The sequence below is a fragment of the Martes martes genome (genome assembly GCF_963455335.1).
Source record: "Martes martes genome assembly, chromosome: 1".
In the NCBI taxonomy this organism is placed as follows: domain Eukaryota; kingdom Metazoa; phylum Chordata; class Mammalia; order Carnivora; family Mustelidae; genus Martes; species Martes martes.
Window position 1 is genome coordinate 146,747,989 of NC_137888.1, and position 13,091 is coordinate 146,761,079.

Genomic DNA, 13,091 nt, shown 5'->3' on the forward strand with positions numbered 1-13,091 from the left:
TGAAGGTCACTGTTGGTAACCAGGAGAGTCAGGGGTCACATGGAGCCATTGTTAAACTGGGTCTTAGTGTCACAGGTGATGAGTAGAAGCCCCAGAGAGGACTAAGAGTTTATCTACTTGGGGGCTTAGGAGAACAAAATATCTATTTTTTCTCTTCTCTCTCTCTCTCTCTCTTTTTTTAAGTAGGCTTCATGCCCTGTATGGACTCACAACTCTGAGATCAAGACCTGAGCTGATATCAAGAGTCTGACACTTAACCAACTGAGCCACCCAGGTACACCTGTTTTTTTCTCTTCTGTAAAGATGTCCCTAAACTTTGGCCTGGTTCTTGTGAATCACCTCTCCTGGTGGTCCTTCAGTGGTGCAGCTGCCTGATTGTAGGAAACCCTGTTGCATTCTGCCCTCTCTTTATTGACACCGGGTTCCTGTCTTACTTCGTTTCCCTGAGACTTTTCATGTCTATTCACAAGCACTGCTGAGCCTCCATGCTATGGGTCTAAGCTAAAGGGCCCACTTTCCCTCTCTGGTCTGAAGTTCTTTGGGACTTGAAATCAGAATCAGGCTGCACCTTGGGTATTAGACATGATGAATATCCAAGCACCAATGAACCCTGGGTTCAGTCAGTGTGCAGTGGCTCTGTCAAGCTCAGGAGACTTGGGCTAATGTATTAAAGAGTAAAGAGGCAGGATATCTACAGCCCACTCTCAAATGTCTTTGGAAAAAGCAAGGAAAAAATTGTTTAAAAGGGAGGTGCATTAAAAGGGAGTGGATTAATTTCCAAAGGTAGAAACACCCTTCTAGTACAGAATGTTTTGTAAACTATGTTTTGCTTTCTTCTGTCTCCTGGGTATGGCAGGACAGAGGAAGTGGTTTCCTTCCCATTTTATGCTCAATTTCTTTAGTGATAGCCCAAGACTGTGCATAAGCCGATCCCTTGGCCTGGAATGCCTCCTTCCAGTTCACTTGGTCAACTGAGACCATGCCTCCTACCTTCTCTGTTCATCCCAGTTGCCATCCCTGAATTGCTTTCCAGGGAAAAGCAAACCCACATGAATTCAGGATTGGATCATCCTGGTAAATTCTTTCTGGTCTTCTGCTGTCTTAAAGTGCCCTCTACTGGCTACAGAAAATAAATCCTCCCAGGATATGTTCTCCCGCCAGGAGCCCACGTGAGCAAAAAATTTTTTAAATTTCTAATCTGGGGCGCCTGGGTGGCTCAGTGGGTTAAAGCCTCTGCCTTCAGCTCAGGTCATGATCCCAGGGTCCTGGGATCGAGCCCCGCATCAGGCTGTCTGCTCGGCGGGGAGTCTGCTTCCTCCTCTCTCTGCCTGTTTCTCTGCCTACTTGTAATCTCTGTCTGTGAAGTAAATAAATAAATAAATAAAATCTTTAAATTTCCAATCCATTTAAGTCATCAGAATAAATTTCCACCTCCCCAGATGCATCTAAGTTCTGGGTGACAGCACTCCTATGAGCATGGAGGGAGGCACGTGTCTACTTTGTTCCCTGTGTTGGAAAGGGCCCCTTGGGCATACCTGCCTCTCTGCTCCCAGGCCATGTTTAGAAGTGAGTCCTACATCTGTCTGGTACCAGATACTTGGTGATCCCCTGGGAATCTCTCTGTGGAGACCCACTGGCCACTACTACTTTTGTGTGGTCATTGCCTGAATGAGGCAGGGTGGTATTCTGGAATATCTTCCCTTTCTTGGCCCCCACTATGAAACTAGCTCATCTGTACTTGGATCTTCAGACTCCTCTGGGGCTTCTCCCAAGATCCTTGAGTTGGCCCAGGGTCAGGGAAGGTGAAGGGCCCCCATGTCAGCTGTGGGTCAGAGCCCCATCTAACGTTCTCCTTCATGTACCGGCTTGGAGAATCTGCTGGGCCATTGCAGTAGCGGAGGGGTAGTAAGTAGTAAAAAGAGAAATTGGCTTAGTGGGTTTCATCTCAAATCTTTGATCTTTTTTTTTTTAAAGATGTTTATTTATTTGAGAGAGAGAGAGAGAGCACAAGCGATGGGAAGAGGTAGAGCACGAGAGAGAAGCAGACTCTCTGCTGAGCAGTGAGCCCAACACAAGGCTTGATCCCAGGACCCCGAGATCATGACCTGAGGCTAAGACGGATACTTAACCAACTGAGCCACCCAGGTGCCCCCTGAATCTTCTGACCTTAATCAAAACATTTACTCAGCTTTTCCTGTACTCATAATTAAAAATACCAAGAATTAGACATCTTTGTTTCCTGGTCCCATCAACTGCCTCTTTGAGAACTTCCCCTGGGGTCCTGGTGCCTTCTGGTTGAGTCTCCTGGGCTGGGGGTAGGATTTGGGATGTATGTGAAGAAATTAAACACAGAACAGGGAGGAAAAAACAAGTCACCCCAAGCATACTCCTGCCACATGCCACAGCCACGAGGCAGAAGAATGTATTTATTCTTATAGTTTACAAGACCTATAGTATTAGGGTGCCTTCCAACTTGTAGGGGTTCTTTTTCTTGCATTAAAAAAAAAGATGTTTATTTTGAGAGAGAGAGTAGGCAGGGAGAGGAGGGGAAGGAGATGGAGAGAGAATCTGAAGGCCTGATGCGGGACTTGATCGCACAATCGGGAGATCATGACCTGAGCTAAAACCAAGAGTCAGACATTTAACTACCTGAGCCACCCAGTTACCCCAAATCCTTTTTTTGAGTTAAGCTCTACACCCAACCTGGGGCTCAAACACACAACCCTGAGATCAAGAGTTGCATGTTCTACCAACCTTAGCCAGCTGGAAACCTCCAAAAATGACTTGCAGACTTCAAGCCCCTCTATCTTAATTCTTTAGCTAGTATCTCCTAAGAAATAGGACAAGCTTTTACATAGTGACTGTACAACTGAATTCAATGAAATTTAACATGGACACAGCATTTTTAAATGTGTTCAATATTCAAATTTCTCTGATCATCCCAGCTTCTTTTAGAGCCTGTTTTTCAGTTCAGAACCATGAATTCCCTTAGTTGTCTCTTTATTCTCCTTTATTCAGCTATAGGACCTGGATCTTTCTTTCACAACATCAACATTTTTCAAGGGAACAGGTACCTTGTTTTATAGAATGTCCTCCACTGGGGCTAGTCAGTTTCTCAGCCTCATGACTCAGGTTTTGCGATTTTGGCAGAGTAGCACAGAAGGGATGTGTCCTTCCCAGTACATCACATCAGGAGGAACTGAGGCCAGTTTGTCTCATTTGGGTAATGTTAAGTTTAATGACTTGTTAGAAGTGGTGCATGACCATGACTGGTTTCTCCACTCCAAAGGTATTTACCCCCTTTGTAAAATAGTAAACATTCTATCGGAGGAAATGTGTGTAACTAGCATGCTACTTAACACACTCTCACCCAACCCAGTGGTTCTGGTGTCCATTGCTGTCAAGATGAGTTAGTCTATGGTTGCAAAATGGTGGTTTTCCTAACTCTATTGCCCTTTTTCTATCAGTTACCATGCTACTGTAAGGAAGGGCCTAGAAGAATGCATTATGCTAGGATCCTTTTCCCATTCCTCCTCTACATCTTTACTCTCTGCTTGAAATGCCATCCTTCGTTCCCCACTCCCGCACCCAGCAAATCCTGCCCATCTTTGAAGCCCAGATCCAGGGTCACCTTGTCTCAAAGCCTTCCCTGTCCCAGTTGGGCAGATAAACCCCTCACTCTGCTTTTCCCCTTCAAGCAAGATGGACTGCAGCTGTCTGGCCTTCTCAAGCCCTCCCACCCACCCACCCACCCTCTACCCCAGGGCCAGAAGAAACTGTGGAGGGAAAATCCTCCCTCACATAGCAAGAATCCCACCCCCAGCACTGCCTGACCCAGCACAGTGGTTCTCAAACTTTAGCCCCAGAATCCCCAGGAGGTCGGGGGAAAATGCAGAAGATGCCTGGGCCCTACACTGGATTCTGATGCACGGCCCAAGCATCTCACTGGCTTAACAAGTTTGTTTCTCCTTCAGATCATGTGCAAAATGCGGGTTGGCACAGAGTCTGGCCCATGTGGTCCTGGGCAACTCAGGGTGAAGGAGGCTGCACCAACCAGTCCCCCCGCCTTTCCCCCTGCCCTTCAGGGGAAGGGAGGGGCGTGGGGAGTCGGGCACGGATCTCTCTCTGCTCACAGCCTCCAGGCCAGAAATAATCATGTGCCTTGTTCCCTGCAGAGTGGCTGGGAAGCATGGGGATCAGAGGGACCACTGGGTGAGCATCCTGGCTTCCCGGTCACCACGGGGTTCCCCTTCTCTGCCAGCAGGTGGGTCTTCTTTCTGCTCCTCAAACACACCAAATGCATTTCTGGCCTTTGTGCCTTTGCACGGGCTGCTCTCTACCCGTGTGGTCTTGTGCCAGATTTCACATGGTTAACTCAAGTGCCACCCCCCTGGAGAGGCCTTCCCTGACTGCCACCCACTCCCTCACAACACCCCACTAGAATTCTCTGCACGGCCTCCTTAAGCCATGTTCGGTGCCCTCTTTCTCCCACTAATAAGATTATACACTCCGTAAGAGTAGAAGCGACTCCGATCCCCACAACCTGGAACAGTGCCCGGCACACAGTAGAGAGTCAAGGCAAGCTGACTCAACGGATTAACCCCAAAGAATTTTACTGTTCACATCTTGCAGGTTACGAAAAGAGGCCCCAAAGACAATACGTGGCTCCCCCAAGGTCACACCAGGACAGAATGGCAGTGCCTGGTTTGAAATGCATGCTGCCTCCACCCCCTGCTGTTTGCCTGCATAAGTCCACAGACAGAGGTGGCAGGGTAAGTTTGATCCTTTTTCTCTCAATTCTCTGATGACCCTCCACTGCCCTTGGTTTAAAAAAAAAAAAAAATTAAAGCTTTTTATTTCAGAGCAGCAGGAAGGAGGGGCAGAGGGAGAGGGAGAGAGAATCCTAAGCAGACTCTGCAGTGACCACGGAGCCCAATGTGGGGCTCAATCCTATGACCCTGAGGTCACGACCTGAGCTGAAATCAAGAGTCAGATGCTTACCTGACTGCACCATCCAGGCGCCTTCTGCCCCCGCGTAAGTTTTTTAACACAACTCTGTAGAGGGCAATTTGGTAAAATCAATCTAGGAATTTATCACACAGATGTGCTCACATATGTGGAAGATTACATACATGCAAATTTTTTTTCGTTGTAGTGCTGTGATAGAAAAGGCCAGACGGAACTCCGTGTGTCGCCATAGGGTACTGGGGCCCCAGAGTGTGACTGTATCCACCGTGGGTACGAGTACACAGTGGAACGGTGTGCATCCCTGAAAGGTAGGGAAGATCTCCAGGTTCCAACTGGACAGGTGTCTAAGGGACGGCACCGTGTGGAAAGGGGTGGTCGGAACAGCATGGAATGTAGATGGCTTCCATTTAATCTTCTAGAAGAGCTGAATAGCTTTACGTCTCACATAAATGGAAAAGACAAAAAATGAAACACAAGCCAGAATCCCAGTGTGGTTTCCATCACTTGAACTTATTTTATTGATATTAGAGAATAAAATTTGTTGTTGTTGTTGTTTTGATGCATGACAACACACTCTGTTGGTAGTGGTTGCAAAAGGTTGATCATTAACTATACTAAATACTGCAACCTCCGAATTGCTGATTTTTACACTGGTTTCCTTTGTGGTGATGGGTGGCTCTCTCTGAATACATGAAGTGGTCCGTTTAGTTCGTGGTTTTCATATTCCTTTGTTATTCTACCTACTGCTTTAAAATACATTCCAATACAAAGAATTTCTTTGCAGTGAGTGCACGCATACAACCACGAGGGGAGCTGAAAATAATGAACCAGCCCCCCACCTTGAGTTCTGAGAATAAGTAATCTAGAAGGGTGGGACTGGAGCTTGCTCCTTTGAGATGTTCTCAAAGTCTTCGGTGGGCGTACACTCAATTGGACACATTTTTGCCAAGGTGAGAGGGGCTCGGGGAACAGGGAATGGCAACATGACAATTTCATCTGCATATGATGTCACCCTTCCACAAATGCCTGGAACAAAGGACCAAGGAGCACTGTGCTGGGCAGTACAGCCCTCAGGTGAGAATAAATAAGTTACCTGCTCGGAGTGGAAGGCCACAGACACACTGTGACCAGAACTGGAGAGGACAGCACACACACATAATAAATAAAAGTTCAGAACTTGGTCAGTGACGGCAACAGGATCAGGCTCCCCTCTGTTCATTTCTGGTTCTTCCCACCAGCACCTCTATCTGTTCCTAGGGATAAATAGTGGCACACAGAGACCACGGCTTTGGTGGGGCAGGTGGCAGGAGAAAAGATCGTGTTGTGACCATTCTGTCCTGAAACACGAGGGCAAGGTGTGCGGGCATCAACTGTGTGCGTAAAAACCACGTACATGGAAGCACATGGACCAGCCTCCGATGTTACAGCGAGGACTGCCTCATCGCCCTTGTGAACCAGTTTGGTATTACCTTTGGGGGTGGTTCTTTTTATTTTTCCCGTGGACACCTTCCATCCACGCCTTTTCCCCTGCCCCCTTTCCTTTTCACCCTATTGTGAAATTTGTCCTGGGTCTGGTCTTAATCTGGTTGTGATCCTGGGTCCCCAAACTCCACTGCTATCTCACGAGTGACTGGGTGTGCATGAAACATATTTCCGTGTCCCAGAGCCACAGAGAGAGACTGCGACTTTCCATCTAGTACCATTACTTCCCTGCATATAAAAAAATGGAAAAAATAAGACCTCACACAGAACACAGCGGGAGTGTCAATACATTCTTTCAGGTCTGACATCTGGCCTGAGGACTGAGGACAGGACATTGAAGGACACTGAAGGATGACTCAGGTTGAAGGCATGGAAAGAAAAAGTCACACCTCAAAAAAGAAGCGACTCTCCATTGAAGCGGAGTGAAGGTCTTGAGGAAGCTGGGCCACCCGGAAGAGGAAGAACAGCCCTGCCATCCCGGAAGCTACATCAGCTGCGTGTGGCCGCCGACGGAGGCTCGGCGGCTCCCCCAGGGTGTGGGAGGCGAGGCGCCCAGCGACATGGGCCGCGTGCCAGCTCGCAATGTGTGGCACTGGAAGCCAGCCACATATTCACGGGTTTCCTATCCATGGGATAAGAACGCACTTGGGAGTTTCAGTGCTTCTCGAAGGAGAGGAGGAGAACAGGACACCCGGCTGCCCTTTGCCTCGGGCTAGCACAGGCGAAGTCCCAGTGAGAGCAGGGATGGTGCTGGGGGCCCCTCCCGCGGGATCGGGAGAAAGGGCAGGTGGATATAAGGTCTGCAAGTCCTATGTACACACTTTACAAAGTCTCCACTCTTCCCCCAATAGGCACGAGGTTGATTTGTCTAGCTCAGAGGGGAGGGACGGAGGAGGAAAGAGGGAGAGTGCGCAGTGCAGAGTGGGGGAGGAGAGGGAGGCAGGAGCGAGCCTGGTCACCTCCAGGGGAAGGGCCCCCCTCCCCTCCTCACCGTAAGCTAGTTTGTTTGGGGAGCTTAGCACCCATCAAGATGCCCGAGGTGAGAGTCACAGGGGCTTTCATCTGCATGCTGGACCCCACCATGGTGGGGAAGCTGCGGTTCCTCCGGATGCCGCTGTTGAGCTGCAGCCCACCCATGGCACTGGTGACGGTGGGGCATCCGAGGGGCAGACCCTCAGGGACCAGGCCGCCGGGGACGAGGGCCTGGGCGGGGCCCGGAGGCCCACAGAGGAGAGGTCCCTGATCCTCAGTCAAGGTGGGGACGTGGGCTCGCCCTGAGTTCACCACTTTGGCCACGCCAAACCTCCTGACTTTGTCCACGAGGTTGAGGTTGGAGACAGACACGTCTGTCTGGCTCTCGCTGCTCCGGACGTTCTTCTTTTCCCTTACTTCCCGCAGGATGGAGCTGGCCGGCTTGGAGGCCAGGAAGTTGTCATAGGGAGGGCTCGTGCACTTGAACTCGAAGGAGGGCGGGGAGGACGTGGGCGTCTGCATAGGCGAGTTGGGTGGGGTGGAGGGGATCACGGCCATCCTGGGGGTGTAGGAGTGCAGGAGGGAGCCCCGGCCGGCCCTGTCCCAGCTCTGAGGATCGTACACGGCCGCAGAAATGCCCCGCTCCTTCAGCAGCCACACCAGCCCCAGAGACGTGCTCATGGTGGTCGTGGACTCACGGATGTTAGTGAAGGACTCGGCCAGGCTCAGTCTCCGTGGAGTGCATGGGGTGGCCACGGGCGTGGACTTCAAGTGGCTGGCGCTGCCACAAGCTGGAGTTGGAGCCGAGTTAAGGCTGATAAGAAAAGACAAAAGGTCATTCATCAGGAAATGCCCATAAGCCCCTGGGAACAGCTTGTAGCCAGTCTCCTGCAGGGGCACAGGGAGGAGTCCCCCAACCCAGGCTCCCCAGATACCTCTTTCCCTGTCTGTTCCTCCCTCCTACGCAAGAGGGCTCTGGGTTCCCTTGCAGGGGGCATGGAAATGATTCCCTTGTCTCAGCCCCGGAAGGGGGGCTAACTATCCCCTTTGCAGGTGAGGAAAGTCAGACTCAGAGGTTAGGGGGCTAGTCAATGTCACACTCAGCTATTAAGTGGAAGACCCAGGATTTGAGCCCAAGTCTGAGGGCTCAGGCTTCAAGGATGGGGGTGGGGGGAGCCCCTCAGCAGAGAGGCTTCCTTTCCCTACCAAATGTAATCAAATTTCAGCATTCCTTCCTAACGACTACTTCCCTGAGGCCAGAAGTTAACCAGGGTTCTGGGATCCGAGAGCTCATCTTGGGAATGGCCCCAGCAGGTGGGACATCCAGGTGGAGGGCCCCTGAGTGATGGGGAGATGGAGGCTGAGGGTGTGCATCACACCAGCAGCGGACCCCTGCCTCCTGACCCCCACTGTAGGCTCTTCCCTCTGTGCCCCTTTGTCCTCCTCCCGTGGTTGCTTAGTTCACCTCGGGGTGGAGATGTGGGGTCAGTGGCAGCCATGTCAGATAACATCAGGCCTACATCTGTGGAAGGATCTAGAAAAGGCTCATAGCATATATAAAGCCTGCGTCAAAGGAAAGCCTTCTTTCCAAAGATTTCTTCATCCACCCCTGCTATGGCGGCTGAGGACCCAGGATGTTCCAGAAGCTGGGGTCCCGCAGTAACAGGAGTTAGGAAAGAATAGCGTAAAGTGCTGTAGGGGGAAAGGCACTGCTGTCTGCTTAAAACGGAGGAAAGGCCCTCTCTTAACAGCTGGTACAGGGATGGGGCTGGGAGGCCACTCAGGCACAGAGGCCATTCACAGTTGCTGGATGAACAGGCAAGGGCAAAGCAGCACACCCCTCTCTTTAGTGTTGTGAGCCCTGTCCTGCTACCCACCCAAGGACATGGCAGGGGCTGTAGGTGCCCCCTGGAGCAGCCAGCTGGGTGGGCCCCAGGAGCTGGGGGACCGTCTGTCCCCAGCCTGGTGAGGGGAGGGCCAGATACCTTGGGCAAGCCCGGAGCCAGGGGAATGGGCAGGAAGGGGCCTCCTGCTGTGGGAAGGAAGGTTCACAAGCCAAGTTCGAGCTAAGGCATCCTTTTGGCTGCTTACCACTGGCTGGTCAGCACAGGGCGAGAAGCCCAGAACAGACCCACCTCACACAAGCTCAGTGGGGCTGCTGGAGGGTCAGGAGCACTCAGAGAAACACGAGATTAGAAGCCACAGCAGAGTCCTAAGGTTAAAAGGTGGATTCCTCAAACGGCACAGGTGGGATCTAACAAAACCAGTCTACAAGCAGTAAGGCCAAACACTCTGGACTCAAAATCTTGTTGACGGGGCCATTCTGGGGAGATCTGTGATGTGGGGTCAAGCTCTTTCACACTCAGGCAAAAAGCCTTCTCTAGCTACTGACTGCCCAGGCCTTTCCCGTCCCTGATAAGAGATGGGGACAGGTGTGCTGGGTGGAGTCCTACGGCTTCAGGCAGGAGAGCACCGGGCACTGATCTCTCCCAGGAGAAGCTTTAGTGCACGGTGAAAACAAAGAGCTCTTCCAACACAGAGCCCTGGGGGGGTCGGAATGCTGGCTTCTCCAGAGGCAGGCAGGGAGACAGAGAAGACAAGCTAACATTTGGATTCCCTTTCCGCCGAGAACTCAGGTTAGGCCCATATTAGTGCTGGCACTGGGCTCAACTGAGCATCTGGGGAGGGGTTAGGGGTATCCACTGTCAAGGCCCCGTTAGCCAGGCACAACCACAGAGACACAGCCACGCCTAAGTCCTGGGTTAGTGGCGGCCACACGTGCACACACAGCTCCTTCCAGGAGGCCCCGCCAGGCAGGCAGCGCTGGCGGTGTGCTCACCCCCTGCCTCGCCCGTGGGCTCACTCTCTGCCCTACATCTCCTCTCAGCTCAACGGGGCACAGGGCCGCTTCGGTGTCCTCCTCACATGACCTGCGGAGAATTATTCATAGTTTAAGGTGCTCCCTGGGGCAGCTGCTCCCTCCGAGCGAGGGGGCCCGGCTCGCCTCCCTCCCTCTCTGCGTTACCTGCCATGCACCCAGGCATCTCGCTCACCTGCGCCACACAGAAGACGCCTGGGGGGGTGGTGGCTTGCCTTTTCACTGGAAGCCAAGCGGACCACCCCATGCCATCCAGGTCCTCTTGCCAGATGGCACCAACCTCTACCACCTCTTTAAGGCTCCAGAGGGAAATGGCCCAAGCTGGGTACACAGTGTGCGGTCTTTGGGTTTTACCGTTTCAGTCATTACCATGTGGCTACGGTGCATGGCTCCCTCGGTCTAGTCCAGAGGCACCGGGGGCTTCCACCGGGCTCAGTAACTCCATTCCGTGAAGGACATTCATGCTCTACCGACAAACTTGGGGACAAAATGCCAGCAACCTGGGCCTTACGCCTCTGGTAGCATCAGCTTTGGCCAGTTAAGACCAGCCCTAAGAATCTGTGGCCCGTGAAAAAGACAACTGTAGGTGGGTCTAGGTCTGTCTCTGTGGGGGATCTGAATCTAACAGGGGCCTCAAGTCAAGAGGAAAGATGGGACCCCACACTGGTGACAGCACGCACTACGGGATGCCTCAGTGGAGCCTCTACTCGACCTTCCTTGACCTCGAGTCTTGCGTCAAGAGCCCCAACCTCACCGCACCCTTCCCCCACCCTGGGGCCGGGGTCCCTTACCTTGGCGTGACCCGTGTGAGCTCGTCTGAGGGGTGCAGGATGCGGCAGGTGGTGAAGGTGAAGGTGGAGTTGGTCTGTGACATGCACTTCCCAGGATGGTGAGCTACGGGGTGGGGAGGGAACAGAACATATTCCTCGAATCCACACAAACCCACGAGAACAGTCAAATTCTAGCATGGCTCGCAGCGGCGGAAGAAGCGATGAGCTACCTTGTGAACTGGATCTGGGCAAGGAAGGTGTAATGCCAACGTTCTGGATCGCAGAATCCAGAATCCAGTCTGGAGCACTGGTGTGCAGCGCAACCAGTTCCCGCTTCCGACCCAGTCCAGACAGGGTTCCCCATCGGTGTTCTCTGGCCAGTAGTGGATCCAGTTTGAGGAACTAATGAGCCTGTGGGGCGGGGGGTAATTTGGTTTCCCTCCTCAGGGGTCAGAATCGGCTTCCTTCTCGTGGGGCTTCACACTTCTTTTCACTGGCAAACAGGTGCCAAGTTCTGCCAAGGAGATGGGAGAGGTGCGGGGCAGGGAAGGGCCTTGCCACCTGGAAACAGGGCAAGGCTCGCACGGCTCCCTTTCCAGATTACACGGAAAGGGGCTTAGGGAAGCTGGCTCCACTACTGTGTATCGGTGGTGGGCAGGGGTGGGGGGAGATGGGGCCTCAGCTGCCTCAGCAACACGGTGGTAAGACTCCCAAAGCCTGCGGCTGTCTTCAGCCCTAGGATTGGGGGTGGTCTGATGCACTCTAGTGCGTGCAGCCCCTGTCCTGCAGGCCACTGTCCCGGCCTCTCCAGGATGTCTGATTTCTAATGAAAGTGAGACAGCCACCAGCTGTCCTCAAGTTATTTCCTTTTAAAGCTCTAAAGCGCTGTTGTTCAGGCAGCTGAAGACTAGGATTGGGAGCAAAGTAAATCACAGAAGTGTTAGGACCGTGCGTCAGGAAGCTGGCGAATGGTGAAGTGATGAGTGACAGTCTACGGGAGACATCATGATTGTAGAGGTCACCCTCATTCATAACTCAAATGCAAAAAAAAAAAAAAAAAAAAAAAGGAAAAGGAGGGGAGATGCTGCTCTGAACAGCATGCACAGTGAGGTACTGGGACACACACCCCCCCGCCCGCCCAGCCCGCCGCCCCTGCAGCAGCTCAGCCCCCAGAGACCTCTTGGGGGGAAACGCATTTGGTTCTCAGATGCCATGAGCACTCTGAAGATTCAGGAAGCTGTGAATGAGAATCTTCTAGCTCGTTATGGCCACTTTTCTCTTGGATTTGACAAAAAGGAAATGGAAAACAAAACAGAAGAGATCGGTGCTCTAAACCTACAGATCCACACACAGCCAACTGTGTCTTTAAAAAACAAAAACAAAAACAAAAAAACCCAGAACCAGATGAAACAAAAAATGTTGGAGACGGGCAAACTGAAGGCAGGCAGGACAAAGCCAGAGCACAAAAATGGTGGCAGTGAGTAGAGGTGCAGCGTAAGGCTGCTTTGCCCCTATTGTTCTAGTCCAGCCCATCTTGCTGGGTCCGGGCAGGTGCCCGTGGTCCCTGGGTGGCAGCCAGCACCCCAGCCACCAGAGTAAACTCGCAGCCACACAGAGTGCCAGGCAGAGCAGGAAGGGGGAAAACACACATGGAAACAGGTTTATGAATCTTTGTTTCTCAACCAACAAATGGGATGGCTTAGGAACTCAGGCAACTGGAAAACCGTTGCAAACAAAACAAAAATGGAATAAGCTATGAAGAAAAGGCAACCGAACAATCACGATTCTCTAACTGCAATAAGGTCTAGCAACAAAAGCAACAGAAAGCCTGAGAGAAGCGTCCCAAATAACCGGCGTGAGGGGTTATTTGGGAGGGAGGGAGGAAAGAAAAATGCAGTAAAGAGAGGTAACTAAGAACAGTGGAAAGAGAGAACCTTACAAGTAAGTCAAAAGCGAGGCTGATTTAAAAGTAGGAGTGTACCCCCTTTAAACACGTGGCCAGAATATCCAATCAAAAGGTA

At 51.9% G+C, this 13,091-nt stretch overlaps 1 protein-coding gene across 2 annotated transcripts in view; it reads right to left on the minus strand.

Annotated features, from left to right (window-relative positions):
• Positions 1–5,458: 5,458 nt before the first annotated feature.
• Positions 5,459–13,091, minus strand: part of TRAK1 (trafficking kinesin protein 1) — a gene marked incomplete at its 5' end in the record, with an annotated part of 118,935 nt that continues 111,302 nt past the window's right edge. For both annotated transcript variants that reach the window (XM_080817903.1, XM_080817904.1), the window contains 2 exons: positions 5,459–8,236; positions 11,092–11,194. In XM_080817903.1, the coding sequence (XP_080674029.1) occupies positions 7,438–8,236; positions 11,092–11,194 (902 nt within the window). In that variant the 3' untranslated portion in view covers positions 5,459–7,437. The remainder of the gene's footprint in view (positions 8,237–11,091; positions 11,195–13,091) is intronic.